This window comes from Formica exsecta, unplaced genomic scaffold, assembly GCF_003651465.1.
Source record: "Formica exsecta isolate Colony F162 unplaced genomic scaffold, ASM365146v1 scaffold72, whole genome shotgun sequence".
In the NCBI taxonomy this organism is placed as follows: Eukaryota; Metazoa; Arthropoda; class Insecta; order Hymenoptera; family Formicidae; genus Formica; species Formica exsecta.
In genome coordinates, this window is record NW_021853485.1 from 2,978,342 (window position 1) to 2,992,325 (window position 13,984).

General features: G+C 33.9%; 1 protein-coding gene across 1 annotated transcript; it reads right to left on the minus strand.

Annotated features, from left to right (window-relative positions):
* Nucleotides 1-3,014: 3,014 nt before the first annotated feature.
* Nucleotides 3,015-13,493, minus strand: LOC115243598 (T-box protein 2-like). Its single transcript, XM_029820727.1, has 4 exons — nt 12,738-13,493; nt 6,780-7,098; nt 4,060-4,206; nt 3,015-3,807 (listed from the first exon to the last, which is right to left on the minus strand). Exons 1-4 carry the CDS (start codon nt 12,887-12,889, stop codon nt 3,274-3,276), a joined length of 1,152 nt encoding a protein of 383 aa, XP_029676587.1. The 5' UTR covers nt 12,890-13,493; the 3' UTR covers nt 3,015-3,273.
* Between the last annotated feature and the right edge of the window lie 491 nt (nt 13,494-13,984).

Below are 13,984 nucleotides of genomic sequence, written 5' to 3' on the forward strand. Positions count from 1 at the left end.
ATCAGGATAAAAAATTTTTTGAAGTCAAAATAGCGGGATGTACTTTATATTATTAATATTATTGATGTATTATATATATTTATATTAATCAGATTCTCTCTATATTTGGTCGAACATATGGCAAATTGAATTTAATCACTCTCAAAGCAATCAAACCTGCTTTACTCGAAAACGCTAATAATTACCGGTAGGGTCACCCATGCCGGACAGGTCGAAGGGGAGGAGTCAGACTAAGAGAGATACTGTAATTATTATATATTTATTATATTAATATTTTTGAATAAAACGGAAGCAAAAAGACAGTAATCGAGAGAATAAAGATAAAGGGGCTTTAAAATATTTTCATATCCCCCTCGGAACTTAGAAATATCTTGATACGTGATACAACATAGAAAAAATTAATTTTTGAGAAACAGAAGTCTATCCTACCATAATTTTCCTATAGTTTCGTCCGTAATCTTTTATTTTTTAAAGAATTTTAATTAGCAGCATTAATTAATTCTTTCACATTCATATGATCGCTCGATAATAGGTATACTATCAGATTTTCGCAAAATGTCAACAAAATGTCATAAAAAAATCAAAATATGTGGATTTAGCATGTCTTTTTTTAAAATGGATTTCTGAGATATATTATTTATTGAAAAAATATATTAACAATAATTATATTATTAATTTAAAATTTCTAAAATTTAATTAATAAAATTTTAAAAAAAATTAATTTTCTATACTGAAATAATGAATATGTGTATTAAGAAAGAAAAGTTTTAATATCAGCATATGACTGATAGTGAAGTTCCACTTCCAGTTCCACTTTATTTTCTAATTCTTATGTAAAACGTATGAGATCAAATTCTCGAATTTCATTCGAGTAGTGGGAAATTTGTGTTTCAATCAATCGAGACGATGTCGAATAATTGCATCTTGAGTAGGCGCCCCGCAGAAGTGTCTCGTGGTCCATGAGTCAACAGAATCGTCGGGAAGTCGGGATAGGCGACAAACAGGCGAGACGTACTCCTCGACATCTTGCACTCGTGCTGTGTCGCAGATAGCGTGTTTCAAGTTTGACGTGACAGGCGTGGGAGGTCGTCTACTGAAGAGAGATGCGAAGAAGTAATTTATTGTATCTTCCTTAAAAGGCAAAACTTTCTTGATAATCGCGAGTTTCTGCTGGTTTAGCCAGAAAATAAGGTTGTTAGAAAATTAAAAAATCAAGTCAGGTTATTGAGAAGAAGATATTGAGCAAGCTAGAAATACAATTAAAACATAAATAATATAAAAATTAAATTTATTTTTAGGAGAATTTAAAAAATTAAATNTTTAGGAAAAATAAAATAAAATTTACTTTCAGAAAAGTTAAAAAAATTAAAATTAAAATTATAAAAGTCATGAAAAATCAAAATCAAAAACAAAATTATTTTTAGGAGAAATAAACTTAAATTTGTTTCTTTAGGAAATTTTTAAAAGATTAATAAGCAACAATAAATTAATTCTCTCACTATTAACGATCCGTAAACGAAATGATGGGTATTTATCAAAGTAAATTTTCATTTTTCGAGAGGAATATATTTATGTGCTCACAGCAGAAGAGCTAATCAACATCACGGAAAAAGGCAACAATAAACTTCGAGATTTCTGAAAGGACTTTGATACATTCGAGTATCTATTTATTGTATTCTTTTTTTAAATGGATAAAAAATATTGAACGTGTAACAATCTTGGTGCAAAAAGTGCATCTGCTCTCTGTATTCAACTCCGGTCAGAAACAATGGAAACTTATTCGATTGCCACCTCTCGGAAGACAATAGCTAATCACCGAGGTTAACCGGCGTTAAACTGCAGGTCCCATATGTCTGCGAAAAAACTATAAAAAGGCGCGCACTGCAAATATATGCAGAAAGATTACCGTCCTCTGACGAGAGATATAGCCTAGAGATGATTAATATATCAAACAACTAATATATAAGGCATTTGATATCGCAGTTTGTCATTTATTTCATTGAGTAGAAGAAACTAAATCTTTTTGAATATAAACACTATAGATAGATAAATATAGATAATCTTATTATAAAAAAATAATCTTGCGTCTAATCGTATATACAGATTACATATATATTTAATATCTCTTTGGTAATCTCTTAAATGTCAAATTGTGTAATATACAGTGATAACATATATATGCGATAAAATGTGTACGCAAAACTGGGTATATTGAAGGAACGAACAACGAATGAGCAGCAATTGTAAATTTTTCGAAGTTAAGAATTTTTCGGAATTATTTAGCCGTATGCGAAATTGCACTTCGAACACGAAAAAAAATGAACAAACAGCGAACAAGATTTCAAAAATATGCATTTACTTTTCGTTTGTTGTTCATATTTTTATTTAACTCATATATGTATATCTATCATAAGCCTAACTATGGCCGTTATCACAATATATCTCATTCTCTTCTCGATGAGTTTTATATAAAAAAAACTCTGCGGAAAAAAAATAATTTTATCTCTTATATATGTCATAATCCTCTCTTATAAATGTAAGTTCACGAATCTTTTTAATTTTTAAAATCATTGAAATTGAATTTCTTAACAATAAATCATAAAATTACTTTAGTAACAAAAATTGATGAATGTTATTTGTTTGTCATCAAACTTAAAATAAATCTTAAATTCTAATTATATTAATATGATTAAATTAATTTTTATTAATAACTAATTAGTAATAATTAATTAATAGCGTATTAATAACTAATAAATCTTAATAATAATAATACATAGGAACTATATGGACATATACATATGTATATGTACTAACATTTCATTGTTATAACTTTTTATATTTCGATATAAAATATGAAAAGTTAAAGAAAAAATAATTTAATAATTTAACTTTTCAAATCAAAATATGTTAAATTATTAAATTTTATCACGTTAAACGTGAACTCTTACAATTATAAAATAAGTTTTAACTAAAATATTATTAAAACCATATATACAAAATGATTTATAGAATAAGTATTTATAATAATCTTTGGCCTATGAACAGATAAATGTTAAAATGTAATTTATCCAGATATACGAATTCCAGGTCAATGTCTGGAGTTAATTTAATTTTATTTATCTGTCATATTTCGATTAAAAAAAAAATTTTGGTCACTTTAAATTTTAATTAATCGATATTTATTTACACATTCTTAATTATTCTTCGCGCCAAAAGTGCAACTAATTGCGACAACATCGCGAGAAAAATTGAAACAACGTCCGTTCGTACAAATCATAATTTCCTGAAATGAAACATCGGGCACTGATACTGATAATATCTCGCCAAATTTTGTTGTGCGATAAACGGCACTTGCAAAGATCGAAAGTAATAGGACCAACTCAGATCGTTGACCGCTGACAACGATGACATTGACGGTACCATCGGCATCATCGGTGCCGTTGGTTTATGCGACGGCGAGTCTAACCAGGGTCTATGGAAAGGAGATGGCACTTCACTTTCGTGATCGTTTTCCAGTTTTAAAGATGATCTTTGGTCTTCGGCAATTGGAACCAATGATTTAATATCGTCGCAGTCATCGGAATTTTTAATTTCATGTTTGATCTCCGATTTCTGCGCCAAGTCGTCTAAGCTACTCGCGCTACGGTTCGACTCGGACGAATCGGAGAAAGAATTGCCCTCTTCATCGTCTGATCGACTAGCATGGCCTATCTGATGATATTTACGCTTGCATCGCGACTGTCCCGTTTCGCGAAATCCCTTCGCGAACGGATTGTTGTTAATCTTCAATTTCGTGATGTTTTCGTTCTGTAAATGACGCGAAAACAGAAGTTTTCATTAAATATAATTTCTTCAAGAAAACATTTTGCATTCTTGTAAATAATATTACTCTAATATGAGAGAAATAATAAAAATAAATATTAAAATATAAATATTAAAAGAATTGAATCATATAATGCTTATATAATTTAAAATTGTGCGGTTTTTTAAAACCAGATAGCCAAAATGGTCTAAAAGAAAACGTCAATTTGACATTATTTGTAAATTTTTTTATGGTACCTGATATGCCGTGACTGCGATAAATTCAGTCTCCTTAAAAGCAAATGACGAGGCTGGATGAGAAAAAAGGTCGATAAGATTTGTCGCACGGGCGCAACGAATTATCCAAATCGTAGGAAGGTATTTATGCATCGATGTTAGAACCACCTGTAAATATAAATTTTTCTATTGATTATTCTATTTTTCTATTAATTATATAGAATTTTAAATTAATGAATATAGAATTTTAAATTAGTGAATTATATTATTCACTAATTATACAGAAAAAAGACTCTATAATTTTAAAAAATATAGACAATTAAGAATAAAATAATTATATGCGATAAAATAATTTTAGAAATTCACTGAACTATATAAAGTAAAATTGCGATAATTATTAAGAATATCGACGATAAGGCATTATTTTCATAAATCATCGCGTTCGATTTAAAACAATTATATATTATTATTTAAGATAAATTCTCTTATTTTCAAGCGTGAATACGCAAAAAGAAGATCGTTGTTATGCAGCGTGCATTATTGCGAAAGATGATTCCGGAGGCACGAAAGAAAAGACCCTTTCTGTTAGTTGGAGAAAAGTGGGGAGAACGGAACGTCGAGAATTTTATTAAATTCGTAATTAGTTTGAAGAACCGGGTAAAAGGGCGCCGCTTTTTCGAGATAAGTTGGCGCCTGACTAAAGAGGCCGACGGTAGACGCAGACGCGATTCCCGAAAACCAGACTGGCCCTACAACCTTCCCAGAATCATGTGTCTCCACTGAGGATCTCTCGTATGAATCTAGAGCGATGCATCACTTGAATATTTGATCTCTTATGTATTTTGAAATATAACGAATATTACTAACAATTTGATAGCGCAATCTTTCATGCGCTTCAAATATTTTTATCGATACTAGATAAATCGTATTTTTTTAATTAATTTCTCCTTTAAATTTTACTTGAAAGATTTAAATATACTTTGTATATAAATAACAAAACTGTAATAAATTTTACATACGACATGTTTCGGGGACCTTTTTAGCAAACATTATTTGTATTTTTCTAAATTTTTCAGTATTATATATATTTTTTTTATAGTCAAGCCTCGTACAAAATAGTCTGATTAAAATTAGGTGAGAAGAAAATTTTAGTTATCTATTTATGTTTTTGATGATTATAGTTCATTAAAAGTCCGCAATTTGGCACTGCACTAATAATTCAAGATCTATCGGTGCTTCTATATTTGGGTAGATAATCGCTTTTCTGCTTAGATTAAACCTCTTTAGATCAGATCATATCTCACGTATTCCCCGCTTTGTAAAAAGGAAAAAGGTGACAAAATTGAGATAACCGCGTAACAATGTAAGTACCTTATTTTGCACCCACCGCCATGCGCCCGCGGGCGTTTTGAGGATTAACGCGATGCGCTTCGCGCATGAAGCGACTCGAATGAATATAACGAGGAAGGCAAAGGGAGCCGCCGCCATTCTCTTCTGTGTGCCGTGTTCTTTCGTCGCGTCGACAAAAGCTGCGAAGACCGTAAAACGCATTTCTCTAACACCAGCGGCGACGGCGGCGACTACCCCGGCAGCGAGAGAGAGTTCCTGTCGGCTCGTAAACAAACCCTCTCTCGTAGGCCACAGTGGGAAGAAGGTATATCGATTACAGGGTGTCGTGGAGCGTGTTAATCTTCGTTCTCCACGGATGTCGGATTGACCGGCCTACCGGCACCGGTCCCGAGTATAGCTTAAGTTTCTCGCTGGAAAATGTGTCCACCCCGCGCGCGTCCATCTTTTTTCTTTCGGCGAGGAGATTTTAATCCCCGACCCCATGGCGCTTTCGTTCGAGCCGATCTCGAGAGTAGAGTGCTCGTACAGAAATATTGTAGTCTTCGAAAATATTCGTTACGTTATCGGGGTAAAAATAAACGCGGACTCGATCGCGAATATATCGTCGAATCTAATGTGTATTTCCATAATCACGTAAAATAATGCGGTAATGATTTTTTAATGACGAAGACAGCTTTTATACCTATATACTTTGAAGTGATTATTTACGTTATTTCGTGTTACAGTGTATTTTTTTCCATTATTCCACGGTCTAAAGGCATGGATTATCGTATCGCAATTCTTTTTATTCATTGTTACAATTAATGGAAGAAAAAGAAAACATATTCATAAGAGAAAAAAATCATAGAAAGTCACTTTTAATGTTTTAAAATAATTTGAAATTGCTGGCATTTTTTGCTTTACGGTAGCAGATTAGTTAATGATGAATGTTAAAAAGAGAAAGTTTCGGAAGCAAATTAGATTAACAGGACAATGTGTGGCGACCTCCCGCATGCGATACATAAATCGAAAAAGAAATATAATACTGAACCGAAATAGCGGAGATAGAAAATGAGGAAGACAAGTAAGGCTGTCAAAACATCGAAGAAGTAGATAAATGGGCGGCGGCTACTGAATTGTGTGTTTTCCTCCCCTACTCTTTTTTTTTTCACGCGATAATCTTATCATTGCTTTATAACTACCGGCAGTACCGATATTGTCAAGTGTAAGTCGTTTCCATCCCAAGCCTAACAAACATGACCATCGATTTCATTCCGTAGCGAAAGATTTGCAACTTATATCAGCACATTTAATTAATAAAAAAATATATATGTATATAATATATTTTTAAATTTATATTTTTATTATATTATATTTTTATTTGTAATGTATATAACGTGCACATTACTTACGTTATTACGATGATCGACGATGTTGTTCGTGAGTTTTAGTTTGTTAAAGTTGATCGAATTTTGCATCCATTGCTCGCCTGTTGCGGGATTATCGGGATGAAAAAATATTCTGCGATCAAATGGCGGCTGTGGCTCGGACGGCCCGGCAAAACTCCAGCCTCCGATATTGTTGCTCTTATTTCCGTTTTCATCGTCACCTCCGCCGTTTCCGCAATATTTGTGACGGCGATCAGAGGCCGGTGTTATCTCCATAAGCACGTAATAATAGTCCTGTTTGTTTAAACCGTTTACTGTTAACTGGATGGATGGAAACATGCGTCTGTAATCAAATAAAAAATTCATTGTTGCATAATGATTATATATACATATATATGATATTGCACTTCGTGTTTCTTTTATTTGAATAAAAGAAAAAAGAAAAAATTATTAATATATAATTTGTCACAAGCAAAACGTTTCCCATGTGAATTATTTCGAATGATAAAATAATATCAATGCCCAGTTTGTAATGAGCATCTCTTTTTAGCGAAAATATATCAGGGCATTAATAATTTTCATTTCCAGATATTTGAAAATAAATAATTTTATCACCAAATCTCACTCTATGTTTTTACAGACATATTATGTATGAGCGACAATAATTCGTGGGCGAACATTGAAGACTTTATTAACTTAACAACTTCGTGGTTACAAATGACATGCGTAATTATCCTATGTGTAAATAACTTTCGCCATTTTCAACTGCTATTGAAAAGAAAAATGATTTTCCAGGTAGGTATGCGATGCATCTCTGAAAGAACAAAGGATCCCTGGTCATTAACGGGCCGGCGACAAGCAGGCGTCATTGTAAAATGAGCTATGCTAAAACGGCTCCTGTTTCTTCGCAAGATTTTCATCGGTAAATTTTCTCAGTAAACATTTCAAACGTAGCGGCTAATCCGACAAGTATGCGTCTGTAAAAAGTCAAACATTACTACGAAAAATCGTAGTAGTTGTCTCGCTTTGCCCGCCTCTAATTGCGGTTTTCTCCACATTTTCCCGCGTTTACTTTTTAGTCCTTCCTATCGAGGGGTCAGACTAAAAGGGTTTGTTTTACGCTTGTCTGGTTGTACCATCGGTATCGGGAAAGCCAATATGAGTCATCGAAACGCAGGTATAAACGGTATTAACTTTGGTTTTCGAATAGTAAAAAATTTGGTTTTTGAATAGTAAAAAATTATCAAATTATTTTAAAAAGATATTAATTATTATTTTAATTAAAATCTTATATATACATTTCCGATCACTTTAACTATTTCGTACAACTAATTTGACATGACATAAAATTTTAAATTTTATTTTTAAAAAACTGTAAGCAAAAATTGTAACACTTTTAGATAAAAATATAATATCCATAAACAAATAAATATAATTCTTAAAAGACTTAACGCATCAAATACATAATATATCGAAACATTTGACAGTCATATGTTAGGTAACTTCGGTGATGAGTTACTTCTCCCGTGTTTTTCATATTTCGAAATTTGAATAGTACATGCGATTAATAATCGTAAATCAACGAACAGATTCTTAAGAAGTAATCATGCATCCAAGATTACGTTCGCGCCATTATAACGGCTGCTGGATGCTCGTGCCGCGCGCGACGGACATCTGGTCTAATTGTAAGAAGCCTCTTGATTATGCGGCGACGAGATAACGATTGTAGTGGCGTGATGTAACGCGCATTGCGACGGCACGAGCTCTGGTCGCAGCATCCCGTTCTGTCGATTGCGGGGGAACCCGCGTGGGCTATCTCACGAAAAACATGCGCGTCGGTTCTAATTTTGGAAATTCGATATATCCCCATATAATAAAATCAGTAAAAAAAAACAATAAATATGTTATCACGTACATATATTTTCGAAGCAAATAACAATATAGTTTTATTTAAAAACGTATTAGACTTTTATTTCTTGATTTTTCATTGGATTTTTATTTCTTAATTTTTCATTGGATATTTTTAATATCATAAACACATGAATTTTATACTCTTTATATAAATATATTTTGTTTTGCCTAATGAATATTCTTACAATTATGAGTAAAAGAGAAATATATTTTTTGTTCCTTCTAAATATATATAAATTTCATGTCAGCTTTAAATTCTTGCAAATATTTAAAAGGAAATTCCATTTATGACATTTTTTTATATACTCGAAAGGGAACTCTTGACAATAAAGTCTGGAACTAATTAACCTCGAATAGAGAGAAAAAGAGAGAGGACAAAATTAGAAATGCAACATGTAATTATCTCTGAGGAAATCTTTTCGATAATCTAACAATATCCCTTGACTTTCTATTTGCTAGTGTCATGCAAGAGTGGATCTATCGATCACGAAAGCAACTTCTGTTACGCACATTTTTTCTACTACACTTTTTTTATCAGGTTCATTGTCGAAAGACCAAGGATTTGTGAAAAGAGGCCGAGATTTGAAAGGAAAGAGAGACGGAAAATAATGAAACACAACGAAAAGTGATGGTGACGTTGAATGAAAATCGTACGGGCAGATATTGATTGTGAAAGTAAATTCGCAAGGTCCGCCGCGAAAGAAAACAGAGAGCACGTGGTGGGCACGTGGTGCGAACGCGAGACGCCGGAAGGCACGAACGAATGGGCAGACAGACACCTCGGTCGCTATTGTCGCGCCTGGACCGCCCAGGAATATGCATGCTGGAAGATAAACACGTGTTCCGACTTCTTTTCAGAGCGTCAATATCGTCTTCTCGCGATCCGTCAGCTCGTTAAAAGCACGATCGATGGTCGTCTTACGTTGGTCGGGAGACTTTAGGTGGTCCAGTTGTGTCTCGTAACAAGATATATCTTACGATGTATGGTCAAACGCGCGTAGACTTTTTCACGAGAGACTTCGAAAAAGAAATAATGAATGTTTTTGAATGTTTATCACATAAATGGGTACAGGTTCATGTAAAAGTAAAAAAAGAATGTTAAAAGAAAGTATGACGGAATGTGTGAATAACGCAAATTTAAATTCGCTGATTTTTAAATTCGAAAGTTCTCGAACTCTTATAAATTAAGAACTGTTAATATATATTTTTTGATATTTTTATGTTCAGGAAAAACTCACTAAATCTAAAAAAAAGAAATCCATCCCTCCCCCTGAAATGTCATATATGATTCTGAAACATTTAATATACATATTATTTATCACGAATTTATCTCTGTCATATACCCCTATCAGACAATATAAATATTAGATAAGAAAATTGTGAACAATTTATCTTTAAATCTTCATTTTTTATATATGAAATGCATACTTTTGAAACACAAACATTATAAAAAAAGTTCCATTTCTTATCTCGTGAAGTATTGAAGTAGGTCGTAATCAATACTGCGGCTATTGCATCCCTTCGATAGAATAAATACAAACATTCTTCAATATCAGGCTATTATTTATATATAACGCGGATATATTTATTACTTATTCATTCACATCACGGAAAATGTCCTTCTTTAACAATCTCCATAGTATCGCTATATCGTACTTGCATTGGTCGATCAACAATCTTTTTTAATCTTTGCATCCCTCATTGCTTCTACAAATATAAATTTATAAATATATGATATCGTCATTATTAATTAATCAATTTGATAGCGATTCCCACAAATAACCGACGGACAAAAAGGACTCGCTCGCGGCAACACTCAGGCACGTTTCCTGTCTTCCGCTGCGACTTCCACGCCCACGCGACGTGCAACACACGATATACAACATGAAATCTCTTCTCGTGGCGCGTGACATCATCGCGGGTGGCGTTATCTGTTTAAAACCACGCAAAATTCCACGTACCCCTATCTCGAGTGGTTACCGCCCCGTGTCTCATCTGAGAAGTTGTTCGATCGCTTCCGGCAAAGGATCGGCGTTGACGGAAGCGGACGCGATTCGACGTCCGATTCCAGAACGACGTTGGTCGTCTCGCCTTGCCTCTATGGAAGACGTACCTATGTCCTATCCGAAACGCCCTCCGATCCCCTGATCGGCAAGAACAGATAAATCGTCAACCACGCTGTTACGGTGCCCCATGACGCCTCTTACGACGCCCGGCGACAATCTGACCTTCTGCGAAACTAAACGCATTGTCGTCACTCCGTAATGTCTGTCCGTCTGTACTTTTACAAAGGAGCTTATCGAGTGTCGTGGGACCGAATGCCAATAACATGCGTCAGACTGAATTTCGGAAGTAATCCTGCTGATATCTTTTAGAAAGCGTTTAGCATTTCACGATATGATCTGTCAAAGGAAAGCGCGACGACGTCAATTATAATCGTCTTTGATCGCACGATTTTATCCTCGTAAAACTTGACGTATTCCCAGAAGTGTCAAATGAATTTCGACTCTTGCTTCTTGTTTAGAATTTATCATAAAGGAACGTCGGAGAGCAATCGGAGCGAGGCAGACAATCGTAACGTTCACGTATAATGCTGAGATTGGCAATGTTTTTTTTGCTTCTTCATAAAGGAAGCTTTGTTTTCGTAACAAAATTTTTTTTCCGTTTTTCTATGCCAATGTGTTCAGAATGTTCCAAAACCTAAAGTAGTACAATACTTTCATTTACTGTCATTTTTATAAAAATTCATGCAATGTTTTAGATTTTAAGGCAGTTTCAATTTATCAAAAAATGTTTGTGCAAGGTCTAACTTCTGTAAATTTTGAGATATCGAGCTAAATTTTTTAACATGAATAGAATATCATTAAATAATTGATATTGAATTTGGCGAGAATTGATGAGAGTTTATTTTTTATAAAATTTTGAATTTTAATTATAAATTTTTTTTTAAATGTAAATTTTCTATTTAAAAAAAAAAAAATATTTTATAATATCCTAGATGGCCAACATTGGAAAGATGTGCATATATTAGCCCGATGTCGATCTGCCAACAAACTCCTAAAGCCCACATCGGGTTGAAATTGCGCCGATGATTCTTTATCTTTTTATTTCACTCACAAAGCTTTCTCTATGAGGAATTAGAAAGCCAAAATTGAAAAATCGACTTGCTCTAAGGAGGAGCTTTGTGAGCGAAATAAAATGTTTTTTTTTTTTTTCTTTTAATTAACTTCGATTCTTTCTTTTTTTATTTAAAAACGGTTTACTCTGCGGGAGAGAGAAAAGAAAATTGTCCAAGTCTCTCGGTCGTCCTCGCGCGTCCAGCAGATTTGCGACCGGCAGCCGGCAGATGCCGAGCCTCGTATTACTTTTTGGCGGAATCCCCGCGGGGAGGTCCATTGTTTCGTAAAAAAAATTGCGACCGTGCAGCGGTTTTTCGAGTGCGTCGGCGCGGCGCCGCGCCGGCCGGCAGACGGAGGGAGTGGTTGCAACGGCGTCGTCTCTATGGTGCGTGACGCACCTCTTACAGGCGCCAAGACGAAAAGAGATCTCGAAGTTGAAGCGCGCGTCAAAGGGAAGTATCTCGTCTTGCTTGTTCAATTGAAAGCGCCCGCCGGTATCTCTTCCGTCGCGCCGGGCGCCATTTAGACGGATTAGATTGCGTAAAAACGCGTACAATTACGATTACATTAGTAACGGCGAAAGTTTAAGCATTGTGACCTTATTGACGATTATTCGTTATCGTTTGACGAAATTTTGTACCTGCGTTATCGAGATACGAAATTTCTATACTTCGCTTATTGAGAGAGAAAGAGTATTATACAACATCGAAGATTTATCGTATTTTTTATTGGTTTATCGAGAATTCAATATTGAATTCCCTCTTTTTTTTTTATTGCTACAGCACTATGGCACTTCTTATGGCTATAGCGCTTATTTTTAATGTCTAATAATATTTTTGAAGAATATTTGAAGCAACAACGCGCGTTTAGAAATAACAAGCAATTTTTATATAAAATGGCTTTGCAGAAAACTATATGTATAATGCGTATTAATATAATAACGCGTACTCACCGTCCCGACTTGGTGATGATCATTTCTGTGCTCTCGGCATGAAATTGCTCCCAGAGTTTGCGATTTTGTAATTCCACGGTGACTCCAGGCGGCAACGGTAATCGTGACCACCTGCTCGAATATGACTTTTCATCTGTAAATTGATAGCGCATGATTAGAACGATTAAGCAATAGAACTTATATAGAGTATTTTCTTGTTACATAGTAAAATTTATCTCTAGATTTATCACATAAAAAAAATTCAATCTGGTTTTCGAATCGTAAATATTCTTGTAATCCAGTAATAAGCAAAACATTTATGAATATTGCAGTCTCAATTACATTATAATTCAAGGAATTAAGATTAATTAAGTAAAATCTCGGCGTTTGGAGAATTATTGGACGAGAAAAGAGACGATATCTAATAACATCTATTTAATTTTCTAATAAAAATTTACGCGTAAATACAAGTTTAATTTTGGAAGAGAACGAGAAACGAAAATTAAGATGAAGAAAACACTTTGCGTATGTTTAAATAATAGATACCGGCTAGCTTTATTTACGCGATGAATTAGGAATACTCTATTAACGTCAATTTCCGCGAAAATGTGTCGGCGTCTTCTCTAAAGAATCGACGTCGTTTGAAAGTGTACGAAAAAAAAGACTGAAGAAAATGAAGTAACGAATAGCAGCGGGGACACCGGGGTGTCCCCGTTGCCGCCGCACTTGTCTGGTAGCATTATAGACTGACACACAATTGCAAACACTCGATCTCCCGCGAAGAACGGACAATATATCGCCAGGACCGTTCTGTAGGAAGATAATGATTATTCGCTCCGTTGAAGGTCGGCACTTTTCATCTTTCAAGGATCTCGTGTATTATACGAGGTGTTATAATTGACAAGACGACTGAGTGCAATTTTGATGCAAAACGTTTTGTGTGTCGGAGTAACATTTTTTTTTCCAACGGTATTAATATCCAGATATTTTATTTGCAATCGTAAATTATAGAATAATTAAAACTGCCGTATGTACTTACGCGAAATATGCTTAATAATTAATATCGTTTTTTTCATAGAATATACAACGCAAAAAAATTATGATCTGACAATGAGTTCGTCAATCAATAAAGATGTAATCACAAACTATCGTTTTATTTGTGCAAAGTATATTATTGCAAAATATATTATTATATTTAAATTTTTTTATAATATATTAACATATTCAAATTATATGTATATCGCTTGCATTAAAAATCTTCTCGTTGT

Coding starts and splice junctions, on each gene's coding strand:
- LOC115243598 (XM_029820727.1), bottom strand. CDS start 12,889: ATGCGCTATCAATTTACAGATGAAAAGTCATATTCGAGCAGGTGGTCA. Junction 7,099..12,737: donor ATCATCACCAAGTCGGGACG/GTGAGTACGCGT, acceptor ATTTGATTACAG/ACGCATGTTTCCATCCATCC. Junction 4,207..6,779: donor TCGTCGATCATCGTAATAAC/GTAAGTAATGTG, acceptor TTATATTTACAG/GTGGTTCTAACATCGATGCA.